General features: G+C 41.6%; 1 protein-coding gene across 1 annotated transcript; it reads right to left on the bottom strand.

Annotated features, from left to right (window-relative positions):
- Positions 1-6791: 6791 nt before the first annotated feature.
- LOC128822296 (zinc finger protein 541-like) lies at positions 6792-12314 on the bottom strand. Its single transcript, XM_054003987.1, has 10 exons — positions 12150-12314; positions 11686-11886; positions 11035-11084; positions 10734-10873; positions 10188-10291; positions 9555-9630; positions 9160-9248; positions 8551-8634; positions 7526-7689; positions 6792-7064 (listed from the first exon to the last, which is right to left on the bottom strand). The coding sequence occupies exons 1-10, from the start codon at positions 12312-12314 to the stop codon at positions 6968-6970; spliced, it is 1170 nt and encodes a 389-aa protein (XP_053859962.1). The 3' UTR covers positions 6792-6967.
- Positions 12315-14306: the final 1992 nt, after the last annotated feature.

Raw genomic sequence — 14306 nt, 5'->3', positions numbered from 1 at the left:
AAACCACTACCCATGTCTGCTGGCATAGAATTGACTAAAACTGACATTGGTTTATGTTTATAGGTCAGGCTGTAAGCTGTGGGGCTGAAGAACCAGTGTAAACCCCACTGGGCAGTCCCTCATGTGGGAGAGATGCTAAGTTCAATCAGAGAACCAGGGAATACAGCTAAGGCCAGTAACTCAATACTCAGGTCAGATCTGCTCCTAAGAGTGAAATAACCAAAAAAAGAGCTTTTCACACTTGGTGCATCATAGGTCTGCAGCAGTAAGGAGCAGGAAGGCTCACCCTTAAATTAATCCACACCTGCACTTCAAACTCACCTGCTTGCTCACTCAGAGGAGATAACAGATGATGTGTAGAGTGCAGACCCATCCACACATATACTTAGACATTTATGCCTGGTATTAACTACCAGCTGGTAAAATCCTATTCAGTAAATATTTATAGGAAATGCTCCTTGTCTAAAATACTAAATGAGATCTGAAAGAGCTACATTTCACGTTTGGGTTTCTCACAGGAAAAATGTCCTAGAGAGATGATAAATAAAAAAATTACACACAGATGTGGTGAGGAAAAGAAATCATAAAAGGAATCAGCACATTCTCCTAGCAACTAGCCAATATTATTTGGAATAAGATGGAAACTGTATCCTATGCTTGGAGCTAGAGGCCAAAGTAAATTATTACAATAGATTTAAAAATACATGTAATGGAAGAAAATAATATGAACAGATAAATATCTGAATTATACATGAGTATCATGGAAGAAATAAGGCTATTATGATCTTCCACACTGTCTGTTGATCAAATAGTAAAATAAATCCAGTGTCACTCTCTTTGGTTTTAATGTTTCTCTGTTGTTTTATCTGTGGAATCCATTAAGCTTTCCTTTCCAGTGAGGAGTTTAATCCTGTAAAACCCTGAACTATGTTCTTCCATGAAAATTGATGCAATGGGAATTAATGAGCTTCCCCAGATATCAACAGCAGAAAATTTGCCACCATTATTTAACTTGTGATATAAATATATTTCAAAGGTTGAAGACCTTCTGGCTCAGATCAGAGCTAATTTTTTTTCCTAAATTTACAGCATAAATTGTCTTTTTGCCAGCTTACATCATAATTACATCACCATATATAATGTTTGTCACTCCTTCTAGAAGCAGAAGAAAAGGTTTCAACCCTTGGGTTCCATGCTTTACAGGGAACCAACAATCTAATATCAGTGAGTTGTGTTTCCAGCAGAATATTTCTGAGAACCATTTTTGCATTTCTTTTGTAAATAATCTATTTCCCAAGCAAAACCAGCCCGTGGGACGATATTGAGGTTACATTTATGGCCTCTGAAAAGTGTGACTCCCGCCTGTCAAAAATCCCGGCGAAACGGCAATCTTCATGATACATGCATGATTAGTCTGTGCTGGTATATGGGCACAGTCTCGTCAATAGCTTATAGGTTTTGTTAATTTTACTCTTTAGACAGAGAAACATTCACCTTCAGTCTTCTCAATTTAAGCATTCTGGCTACTGTTACTATCCAGTCTTTTGAATTATAAAGTTGGGATAAGCAGGAAGCACTAATATCTCTTTAAACATAGGAAAATGTTTAATACATGACCCTTGTTGCTCTTTTCTAAAAGACAGTCCCTAAACTAAAAATATGTTACCAAACATTCCTGAACAAGCCAACTTTTTCCCAGGCTTCCTTTTCATAAAGCCATAAGCACAATGCTATATGAGAAGCAAAGATTCAAAGGGAAACACCGAAAGGAAGCTGAGCTGCTAAGTCCAAAATGAAAAGCCAGAAATAGGAAGTAAGAGATAAGAATCAGGAAAGTGAGATAGCAGCAAGGACTCCCCTTTGTATGATTTCTTTTCTTGTATCTTTTCAATGAATTGCTAATTACTCTTTGTTTCAGCTGTAGCATAGCAACTCCACTCTGGTAAAAATAGGTACTTTGGGACATTTCCTACTTGCTGAAGGCAAGAGATGTTTACATGCTTTCTCCAGGCAGACCAGGTGCTATGCAGAGAGCTGGGTAGGCACAAATTCAGGAATTACCATAGAAATTACTGGATATGCTGGGTTACCTGCAGAAACCCTCAGCTTCTTTGGAGCACAGCAAAAATATACTTGCCCATATGTCCACGTGCAAATATGTGGCATGTTCAGCCTGGGAGCTGCTAGCCAAACCTACTGCATATGATTTATGCCCTGAGTTTTCCATTGAAATGGAGCTGGACCCTGTCACGTCTGGGCCGCTTACTGAGCCCATGTGGCACAGTCCTGTTCTTCCATGGGCTCCAGTCATGGCTGGCTCTGATTGCCAAACCTCTGCCCTGTGTGGCCTCTTCACAGAACAGGTATTCCCAGTGATTTTACAATCACCATAATAATCTGCATAGCAGAAATCTCTGGCTTTCTCTCAATTCAGTTACAAATCAAGTGAAACAGTTCTATTCTTGGAATAGGTGTTCAAGAGGCAAAAAAAGTGGTGTAAAAGTTCAGCAAGGGTCAATTTTTTCCATGGTGGGCAAGTCTGGATTTGTCACACACAATAAATAAATAGTTTATTTAAACAGGGAAACATGATGAAAAAATATGTTGTGATTCTGTTATGCTGAATTTTTTTTTTAATACTTTCAAGACCTTTCCAGAGGAAGAAAGGTGTTTCAGTGCCCAAGACCTCCAAGATCTATACCAAGGAATTTCAGGACAGTACAAGAAAGTCACATACCTTTTCTAGCCTTCAGGAAATTTGCTTCTCTGAATACAATGGTTAGTCACTCACAGCCCAAAACACTGCCTTCACACACACACACATCTTATCAATACCCTTGTCAGGAGCTGCATCTTTTGTGACACTTCTTGGTTCTAGAAATCTAAATCACCCCAGATAATCATATGTACACCTAGGGAGAAATAAACCCTGTCCATATAGAAAAACATGTTTTCAGGACTGATCTTCAAATATTCTGTTTCTTTATCAATAAAAAGCCCCAAGATGTGAATGATGGTTCTTTGCATGTTCTGCTTAGAGGGTGAGGTGTCCATATGGTAAACAGCTTTAATGCTGAGATAATGTGGCCATTTCTTCCTTTACTGTTTGACATAGTTAACTGATGTAGAAACACGCACTCATTTCTCTGCTGTAATGAAGCTTCTGCTTGCAGTAATTCTCTGCAGAACTAGAATGAAATATATTAGATTGAAAAAAACATTTTCATCAGTTTTTTCCAGACATAAACAATAACACAACAGTCAGTAAAATTACAAATGCCATATGGATTTTATATTTTCTCTACACAATCCAAATGGTAATTATACTCCGATTCTACCAGTGCCTGATAACTAAGCCAAATTCCCATTGAATAAATATTTTTTCTTGGTACCTTGTCATTCTGTGCAGAATCTGAAAGTGCACTGTTTGGTTTTCAATTCTTAGGTATAGATATTAGAATCTGATAGCTTAGGATTGGTGGGAAGTATACTTTTTCTTGCTACTCAAGTTGATTTTGATCTCTGTTTTTTAGATTAAAATTGATAACTCTATGGACCCTTATGGGAATAGGATCATATCTTAAGTATTACTTTTCTGTACTAAAACATGTCTTTTGAAACTTTGTTGCAGTTAAGTAGTGCTATTGTCTTGCAACATTTCTGCAAATGTTTTAGCTATGCTTTATATATAGTTTGGACTTGACTAAGTAGCTATTTCCTGTAATGAATTACAAACCTATTAAAAGCTTATTATCTTCTTGTGCTCCATGTGCTCCTAACAAGCAAATCTGTAGTCATATATGTGAAGTTTTGAGTTGTTTAAGTTAGGGTTAGGTGTCTTCACGAGCTAATGCTTCCATGTATTCTTTGCAATATAGCCAGGATGATTTCCATTGGCAGAGAAAAGTCAATTTGAAGAAATTGGCTTAGATAAGCAAGTATATCGAATTTATATCAATCATCATTTTTCTTGTATGAGAAAACTCTCCCTTCCATAAGTGTTCATCTCTAAAATATAGAGGTTTTCCAGAATAATTAGGTGATCCCAGAAAGGCCAGAGGAGAACTTCTGCATTTCCTAAGTAACACAACTTCAGGGAAGAGCCAGAGGAGGTCGGAAAGGAGTAAGGACACCAATGGGAACTTTTTTTCAGACTTTTTTCCAGTGTTACAGATACTTTCTTTCTTTGGGATAAGTGGCTGTATCATTCTTCTTCTCTCTGCCACTCAATCTCTCTGGTTCAGCCTTAGACCTCATTATACTGTTTTTCTGCTTTATTACACTGTACTTTCTCTCTGATCTATGTGCATGTTTACTTATGCCACGCACAAAAATCACCCTAAAAATAAGAGCTCAGCAGACTATATTCCTTTATTCCATCTTTATTGTTTTCTCATACTCCGTCCATCTTGTCTATCCCAGCTGAAGCCTCTGAGGCTTTGGATTAACTGGAGCAAAGCCTTGTTAAAGGAGACTTTTAGCGGCTGGTCCTCAGGCATTTCTGTGCTACATTAATTGGTATCTACTTCAGGGAACAGGTTTGGAAACAAACTGAATTAATATCTTGGCTTCCATGGAAAGAGACACCAGTCAGGATCTCCAAGAACAATACAGTTGGAGGGACCTAATACAGGACCATTTGTTTCCCCAGTGTGGCAAAAGGATTTTCATGCACATGCTTCCTACATCCTTTTTCCTTTGTCCCATAAATCATATGGCTGTGTTTACAAATATATTTTTTTTTCTTTCCCTGGAACACATATATTGTGGGTGAATGCTGACCTGAGTGACTTAAGTGCTGTGTCACTCATTTCAGCAGAGTCAGGATTTCACATGATGCTTTCAATTCTTTATGATCTCTGCTGTGTGTTTTTTTACTCAAAATATGGAAAGGAATGTTTGCAAACAAGCTCTAAACAGAAAGCAATGAGGAGTAACAGCTGCATATTGCCTGTGACAAATCTGGTCTCATTAAGAAATAAAACTGCTAGAAAGCTTAAAATTATAAGCTATAAACCAACAAAGAGCACTTCCAAATCTATTTTGGCTTGCATATCATTATTTTCAGCTTTCTTAATGTATTGATGAAAGAAGTGTAATAGCTAGCAATATTACAAGTGCAGAACACAACCTTGTGTTTTTACTCAGAAATGTGGTAATTTATATGCACCTTTATACACTCAACATATATGAGAGAGTACAATATAATACACAAGTAGTCTTTTTTTTGTCATTTTATTCATTGATCAATGTTAGTTATTTGATCAAAGCTTGATGGTAATTTTCAGTCATTTAATCAAATGCCCAGAAGACTTATATTTTAAGAAAACTACCTGGAAAAAAAAATATGAGTGAAATCTGCAAAGCTGGAGCTATCTTTCCAAGCTGTGGATCTGACAGACTGAATGTGTGATTTCTCCATAATGGCACATTATTCTTCTCTTTTACTTTCTCTTCTGAATTGTCACAGACTGAGCATGAGCTATTTTAGATGCTCCCTTCCATTACTACAAGGAAGACCCTGATAGAATAAGGTTTTTAAGCCAGAAACATTTCTGAGGTAGTTCACTATCAGATGCACTTTCTTAGATCATTTATTTAAAACCTGATAGCTGCTACTCAATCCCATGTTTTAATTGTGCCCTGCATTGTATTATGAATCCTCTTCCTGTGCTATAATGTTTTAGACTATGAACACTGTCTGGGTGCTGGGTAGGTATCTCACCCAGACTGTAAAGAAGCTGCAAAGTGAACAAAGAGGAAGGTCAGCTGCAGATAGTTGACAGTAGGAAACAGCCCCCAAAGCTATGGTGTACAATATGTTCTCTTGTGGGTCCTATGAGACCACTTGAGCTGGGCAGACTACCTTCAGTGGTGGCTATAGTGGCTTTTTTCTGTTTTATAAAATGATAAATATTTGTTTTTTTCATTTACAAAGCACTGGATGTAAAAATAAAAAGTCAATTTTCAACAATCACCGTAAAGGGAAAGGGGGTTTTTGTTTGTCTATTGCCTAAGATAAGTGCCTGAAACAGGACTTGGAAATCACTGATTGTGCAGCTGGAAACCCTTTCAAAGTCACTGGAAGTGTTTGTCTGGGCAGACACTTCCCAGGATGGCTAAGCTGCAACCAAGTACCATGAGGAGGGAAAACCCCAACCCAGCACTGTTGGTGGAATAACAAATCCTTCTGGAAATTGCCGCCCAAATATGAGTATCAAAATGGGTAACCTTTACTGTGACCCTGACTTAAGTAACTGGGTGCAGGAAAAACAAGGGGAAGGAAAGAGGTCGGAAAGAAAAGCAATTTAAATATTTCTTTAGAATTCAATCTAGCTTTTGTGTTTTCTTTCCACCAGCAGTGCTCTCACCTTGTTCAGGTACTCCCAATATTTCTGCTCAATGAGGCAAAGACCGCTCAATAACATCATTGTTCATAAGACAGTATAGTCTGTTATAAAGTAAGAGCCCTGAGATTCTGAGTTGACTCGCAGCCGAGATTTTTAGGAATCAAAGAATGAAACCCCACCATTATTTCATTGGCAGTAATTATTTCAATGGCAGTAAAGGGCTGGGCTTATGAGGGACTCACGTGCCCAGATTTTTCTCTCAGGGTAAACGCTGTGTTTGCAACACCCAGCAAATGTAACAAACGTTGCTTGAGTGATTTCATACAGACAAAAAGACAATGTGGAGCAAACTTTGGTTTAATGATAAAGACATATTGTGTCTCAACAAAGACAAAATGACAAAAGATAGCAAACACCAAACCTCTTACATTTACTGATAAATCTAATAATACTAATACATCTTTAATAATACTAATGAATCTTAACTAATAAATGGAGAGATTCCTATCTAGTAAACTAAGCAGAAGAATAAACAACCCTAAAAATTTAACAAACAATCTTATTTCTGTCTAGTCCTCTTGTTAGCTAACTCTTGCTAGCCCTGGACAGCTGCAGGGCTAATTTGGTCTTTTTTTCTTGGGGAGAGGCTCTGCTTCCTTCCGTGGGCAATGCCTTCTCCTGTGTTTATTCCTTTCCTTCATGGTTTCAAATACCCTGGAAGATAGGAGACAAACCATCTATTGTTAATTTAAGACACGCCATTAAACCAAGCACCGCGATCTCAGTTTTTGTATGACTTTCTGTCTTTTCAGGCTGTGACACACTTGTAAAATGATCAGCACCATGAGTCTGATCTATCTTGTTTCAGTTCCTTCAAATTTCTTCCTCCTTTTGCTTCATCCTATTTTTAATTTGATCAGCCCCATCAAACCAAGCTTTGATGTATCTACTCCTACCTGTATGAATTGTGTCTTGTTGGGCTACGGCAAGGTTTCATTCTGAATGCTGGGTTTTAACTAAGCTGTTTGGGTTTAAAGTGGGTTGTAACCTTGACCACGGCTGTGAGGGGCGATCCTCCAAGAGCCCTCAGCTTCCCCAGTGGTGCCTTTGAAAATGGTCAGCCTGTTTTAGTCCAAAGGCACAGCTTTGAGCAGAAAGAGGAGGAACTTCCGCACCGTTTGCACTGCCTGCATGGAAAGGGGCCTCCCGCCGAATGGGGTGGCTGGTGCGGTTGGCAGCAGGGACACTCCGCGCTGCGGGCCCTCTTGCGGCTCCTCTTCCCTGTCTCCCCGTTTTCCTTTCTGGGAGGGCTGTTGTTCCTCTTTGCTTCGCCCACAGTCTGGAAATCAAAGAATCCTTATCAATGTTTCCTTCCTCTCAGAAAGCTGGAACTCAGAGTGCCCAGCACAAAAATCTATTGGCCTAAGCAAATTCCTTCAAATCCTGAAGAGCTGAGAAAATGGCTGGATTTGGCAGCGAGCTGCAGCAGGCTGCCAACACAGCACTTGCAGGAAAGTACTCCTCTTTTCTACAGCCCGAAGGGGTGGCATAAATACATGGGTATCCATAGTTCTACATTTCTTATTTATACCTCTCTGCCTAACATCTATTTATCTCTTTTTTTCCTCCACAAATGTCTAGGGAATGGGTCAAATTAAATTCAGTCAAATTAATGAAGACACATGGTTACCCATTTTCTACTAAAATACTAAAATAATATCTCTCTCTCTCTCTCTCTCTCTCTTTCTCTGAACCAAATTGTTGTTTGTCGGTAAGGAAAGTTTTAACAGAGCCACAGCATTGGCAGCTCCTTCTTCAGGAGTACACTGGGATGCTACAAAAAGATCCCTGAAAATCTGCAGCATCTCCATGAATGCAGCCCAGATTACTGATGTTAGCAAGCAGTGGGGAATTAAGGATCTGACTGCAATCAGCAAGGGTGCCAGCCCTTGAGAAATCAGTCTATAGAGAGTCAAAACCCATTTTGGTGATGGTGCTGCTTTGTTGGGTCAAAGTTATGCTCTAGGATTTCAGGGCAGCAGCACAATGAAGCCCTGGGCAGCATCTGCTGTGCCTTTCCCAGTGCATAAGACAATGTGATCCTGGCAAAGGAGCGTCTCGCATAGCTCGCCAGCAGGTTTTGTCCCCTTCTCCCAGTTTCTTGACCCTCCTGGCATGTCCGGATCTCCTTCCTGCTCACCTGAGCAAGAGCGCTGGCAAGTTTATGCTCTTTTTTCCAGGAGTAGTAGTACTCCACACACTGTGCCACAGTCTTACTCTGAATCTGTTGTGAAGAAAAAAAGAAGGAATCTAAAATGGCCATCCTGTAAGGTGCATTGGAGAAAAAGTAGAATATGGAATAAACTAGGAATTAAAATCATGGAGTAAACTGAGTAGGGTGTAAAATGAGATCAACATGGAGTGAGAGAGGCATTATGCAATGTAGTAAACCTTGTATTAAGCTACATGGTAACAGATGTAATGCACAGATCAAAAAGAAATCCATCTAGCACAGTTCTTCTTTCCCCCGTTCACTGCAGTTGTCCCAACATAATGTGTTGTGGAAGCACCAGCATACCTATAAGAGAAGTCTGACAGAATAAATCCTCGTTTTCCAAAACAGCTTGAAGAAAAGGGCTGGAGAGGCAGGATCATCATTTTCACGTAGGCCTTCAATGTCCCATTTCGTTACTACTTTAACATTTTGGTACTTGAGAAGTGAGAGACTGAATTCCAGTATTTGGTACCAGAAATAAGCAACAATTCCTTCTGATGATCTACTAAAGTAAAGAATGTCCTATGGCTTTACCTGCTTCTGGATGAGATGAAAATCCTTGCCAGAGGTGTGGAAAGCCTTTTGGAAGGACTCCTTCTCCTCAGGTGTCCATGTATCAGAGTCTGGCAATAAAAAGCAGCAGGTAAATTGATCCCTCTCTCCACTTGGAGTAGAAACAAAATCAGCGCCATCCATTATTCACATGTGTACATGTCTGCTCCCTCAGAAGGTAATGAAGTCAAGAGCAGGCATTCCCCAGGGAAAAAATAATGGACAACAAGATGAAGGAGTAGATGCTGGTGCTTTCCCAGCCCCCAGAGAAGATGAGACCTTGTGCCGGTGTTACTTGTTTAAGCAGAAATGCTTGATAGGGCAATTAAGAGGACGGCAGCACCTGTCAGTGAAGGAACAAGCTGTGCTTTGGTTACCTGCGTAATGATAATCAGCCAAGGGATGGCCTTGAGGTGTTGGAGGCCCCCCCGAGAGCAACATCTCCAGAGCCTCCTGTAGGATCAAACAGAAAAAGGTTTTAGCTGCTCCGGAACAAAAAAAGGAGCCAAAAAATAGAAGTGCTGCCTTTCAGCTACTTTGCCTCTTCAGAGATTCCAGCCACTGCAGCTCATATGGGTCAAACATTGTGGTTTGCTCCTAGTTCCTCATTTTTGCTGCCCATCCCTTTGATCCTGGTGCCCAAGGGTGGCATTTTGCTGACCAACTCAATGATTTTGCTCCTCCTGCACCCAGAATTGCCTCAGCCCACTGAGGCTTTTGGAATTTCCCCTCTATGCACCTCAAAATGTCTTAGAGAACACGGATCTCCAGGAGATTTACAAGGGAGCAGGCTGCAGGACCCTCCACCAGTGCCTCCAGGAGAGATATTCTCCCTGTTCGAGCCATTTGGGCTCACTCCTGATGCAGCTGGAGGAGACATGGCAGGCAGCAAGTGCTCTGCTTCTTGTTAACTCCCTTCTTCAAAGAGCAGCCAGTAAAGGCTGTCCCAGTGCCCGGGCATTATTAATTCCCTGTCCACTCTTCTCTGCACCCAAACAGCCGCTTCTTACCGGAATGCTGCCGCGTGCCTGGTGCAGGCAGTGCAGGGCAAGCTCCAGGTTAGCTGCTGCCCCGGAAATGCCATGGGAGCTGGCCATGTCCAACAGTTCTCTTACTGCAAGCACAACAAATCCCACCGAAAGTCAGGCTTGAGCCAAGGAAGGGAAAAGGTTGCCATACAAGGCAGAAAGAAAGCACAAGAGCTTAAGACAGCAGGTTGGAGAGCATGAAAAGGAGAGCAAAGAAAGGGGCAGCTGAACCAAGGGCCCACATAGTGCTGGCTCTCCCTTCAAAGCAGCTTTTGTAATAAGAAGTGGGGGCCAATCTCCCCTCTTCCAGTGGCAAATGCCTCTGACCAATTTGGAGAGCAGGACAGTTGTTCTTTTTCCTGCTCTGCTGCAAAAGCAGAGCATCCTCCTTGCCTCTAACACTCGCACGTGGGAAGATGGGCGAGACAAGGAGAGAAGCAGAGCCTGCAAAAACCAGACTTTTCACCCAAAAAAGAGAGTTTTACACACTCGAGTATCTCAGGGGTGGAAAAAAAGCTTGACAACTACCTCTGTCTGTTTTTTCCATGTCAGAGTCATCTTCCCCCCAGGGCTTCCAGACCAGGGTTGCAGGCTCTTCATCCTCACTTGGCAGTCCGATCTGCAGCTCAGGGAGTTCGGCCTGAAAGTCACTGCCAACATTGATGTGCCTAAAGGAAGAAGGAGGTGAACGTAAGAAAGGCAAATGGTCAAGAGACACCTCCCATGGACCCACAGGCTTGAACCAATCCCACCCTGACTCTGAAATAGCAGTTCTCCTCCTTGCCATTCCTCAAGTTTGCTATCCTTTAACCCCTGCGCCAAAACTCACAGCTGAATGTTGGCTCCTCCTGTCCTTTTCATTGTGCCTCTCCTTTCCACCTGAAAGAGATCAAAACAATTCTCCAGATAAAAATCATTCTGCCAAAATGTGTCTGTAGCCTTCCTTCTCATCCTCATCATTACAAACCATAAGCTCCTCCATCCCAGCTCCCCTCAGTTTTGGTGTAATTGCTGCCTTTTTCACTTGGAATTTCCGAGGCGGGACCATCTAGCAGTCTGCAGCTTCCCCAAGAGGGGAAGCAGAAGGCCATGCACTACTCCCTTCAGTCTTGGGGCCAGTGAGAAGACCCAAGAGAATGGCATGGTAGATGTGCCAGTGTATATAAGGAAAAGGTTCCTCACCCAGAGGATGGTTGGGCATTGGAACAGCCTCCCCAGGGAAGGGGTCACAGCACCAAGCCTGACAGAGCTCAAAAAGTGTTTGGACACTGCTCTTGGGTACAGGCTATGATTTTTGAGGCTGTCATGGGCAGGCCCATGAGCTGGGCTCAATGATCTTCGGGAGTCCTGTCCAACCCAGAAAATTCTGTCATACTGGGGAAAGTGACCACAAACCACATCTGTCATGGTTGGTGGGACAGCCAGCTGGAGCCTCCTGCCATTCTGTTAGTGGTTTGAGGGCAAACAGGAATTTTCTTACCTTTGGCAGTCCCAAAGTGCCGTGGGGATGCCTGGCAGCAGACAAGGAGATGAGGATGTCGATCCAGAGGCCAGATCTGGTGCTGAGGCCATAAGGCGGCTGGTCATGGGCAGCCCAGGAGCAGATCCTGCAGCTGCTGCTCCACCGCTGCTCCACCAGTGTTCCACCAACGGCCGCAGGAGTAGGAGACAACGACAGTTGCTACAGGCACAGCCCAACATTCCATGCAGAACCCCAGGGGACCCAGAGGACAGAAACAGGGATAGGCCACATTTGCCTCTGTTACTTCTTCTGGTGCAAGTTTGCTCTGAGGACCTTCTCATTGGGGCATTTCTCATGAGTCCTCTCGGCGGGGAAAAGCAGTGCAGAGACAGCTCTGGGTCTTCTTCGTGCTTCTCTGTAAGGTGCCTCCAGCTGAACATGCACAGGAGCCTGGCTCTGTCAAAGGGCCCATACCATATTGCCTGCACTGGAGAACCAGAAGGACTCTTGCTGGCTCTGAACCAGAAGGCTCTCCTCCGGCTCCGACAGGAGCAAGAGGTTGCAAGTTCAGAGAAGAGAAGAACTTCTCTGAACCAACTCAGTGGAGAACCAACTCCAAAGCTTCCTCTCAAAGTTGAGGCATTCATCCTGCCCCCTTTTCTCAACTGGCTGGTGCCCAATTGAGTATTTTCCCTCTCTTACTTCAACACTCCTTCCTTGAAACTTGGAGAAACAGGATGTTTTTCAGGGGAACTCATGGTGACACACACACACAGGGACAACCCACCAGCATTTCTGTAGCAAACATTAATGAAGAATTTCTATGTCTCTCTTCCAGCTCCCTTGAAGAAGCTAGATTTTCATCTCAAAACTCTGGGATTCCTCTAAAATACTAACACAAACAGAATTACTTTTCCACTAATCGCACTAATGGCCTTCACGTTTGTTTTAATACTTAGGTCCCAGATATAACAAAACCCAGCCAGTTTTACTGCTTTCTTGCCTAACGTTAAGCAAGAGCAAATCTTGCTTCCTTCCCACCCTGCGTGTTACACACACACCAGCAATGAGTAAAATATTCCAGCAAACGAGGGAAATATTTCACCAGGCTCACTCTCCACTGGTCACATTGCTCTCTCAATTTGAGAGTTGAGGCTTAGCCTGGCAGAAATCTTTCTCTTTTTCCCACTGACTGAACTGAGAATATCCAGAGGGAGGGACTTGTTCCACGAAAGATGGGGAAGTGTTCAATCTTAGGGAAATTCTCTTCAGTCTGAAAAACAGGAAACAGGAGAATCTCTCTTCTCCCAGGCTTAGCCTGGCAGAAATCTTTCTCTTTTTCCCTCTGACTGAACTGAGAATATCCACACCTCCCCATCTTTCTTATAGGCTTCCTTCAGGTACTGGAAGGCAGCAAATAGCTGACCCCAAAGCCTTCTCCAGGATGAATAATCCCAATTCTCTCAGTTTTCTTCACAGGAGAAGTGCTCCATCCCTCTAATCATCTTCATGGCTCTTCTCTGGACTTGTTAATTAATAGTTAATGAAATACTCATAACTATTACTTTTTAGTAGAGGAGTGATTTAGAATGATTAAAGTAATATTTAATTTTTTCATTTATTGATATTGCTTCTATTCTAATTATTCCTATCTTGATATTCTATGTGGTTGCAGAGAGACTTGTTTATTTATTGAAATAAAGGTGTTGTAAGAATGTGTTAATAGGGCAGTTTCTTGCTTTTTACCAAAAAATGTATTAATAATTCATAAGCATGAAGTCTCTGAAACTCTATTGTTTATATATTAAATGTAATACATGTCTTTGTAAGTATCTAAGGTATGTAAGTTCCTATTGTATTATTATATAAGGGCTTTTTTTTTAATAAAGGCTTTTTTGCTTATCTTTCTGTGGTTCCTTGCTTTAAAAAAAACTGTACCACCTTGAATTTAATTGCGATTACATTACACCTACTTGTAATCTGTTAGGCATTAATTATGAAGTGCATAAGTCAATCCAAAAGAAGCTCATTCAGATGATTGTGGGATTATAAGCATACTGGGGTAGAAGTGCCTGAACCAGCTGCCAGGTCACTAATAAGATTAGGATACATTTTTTAAAATTAGCAATCTGTAATTAAAAGATATAGCAGTCATATGAAAATGACTTGCTGTAATTTATCTGACTACAATGAACTGATTCTTCTGGCAAGTATTCAAGAAAATTATCTTGAAAATCTGATGGCTTGTTTTGTTTTAATTCTATTTTCAAAATGCTTCTTCCTGATGCCAGATTGTATTGCCCAAAAGGAAGGTTACTTTTACAGCTTGCTAGATAGCAGGCAGCTCTGTAGTCAGTAGATAAAACACAGGCTTTGACTAGAAGCTGTGTAGGCATCCATGCTTCAAACATACCACCACAGCTTCAGGAAACAACAGTTGTTGATAATTGATAATGATACCCTCTGTACTGAGAAATAGAAGCTTGTTTAAAAAAATAATCAACAAAAAATTGAACATGCAGTGCATTAGATGTACAGCCAAAACTAGTAGAAAACATCAGGCACTACTGCCCAGCACAAGAGCAGTATGAACCTGAGGACCAAACCTGACTGGCATCTGCACCCCAATGTGATGTGTA

The sequence above is a fragment of the Vidua macroura genome, chromosome Z, assembly GCF_024509145.1.
Source record: "Vidua macroura isolate BioBank_ID:100142 chromosome Z, ASM2450914v1, whole genome shotgun sequence".
In the NCBI taxonomy this organism is placed as follows: Eukaryota; Metazoa; Chordata; class Aves; order Passeriformes; family Viduidae; genus Vidua; species Vidua macroura.
This window is presented reverse-complemented; position numbering and strand designations above follow the sequence as displayed.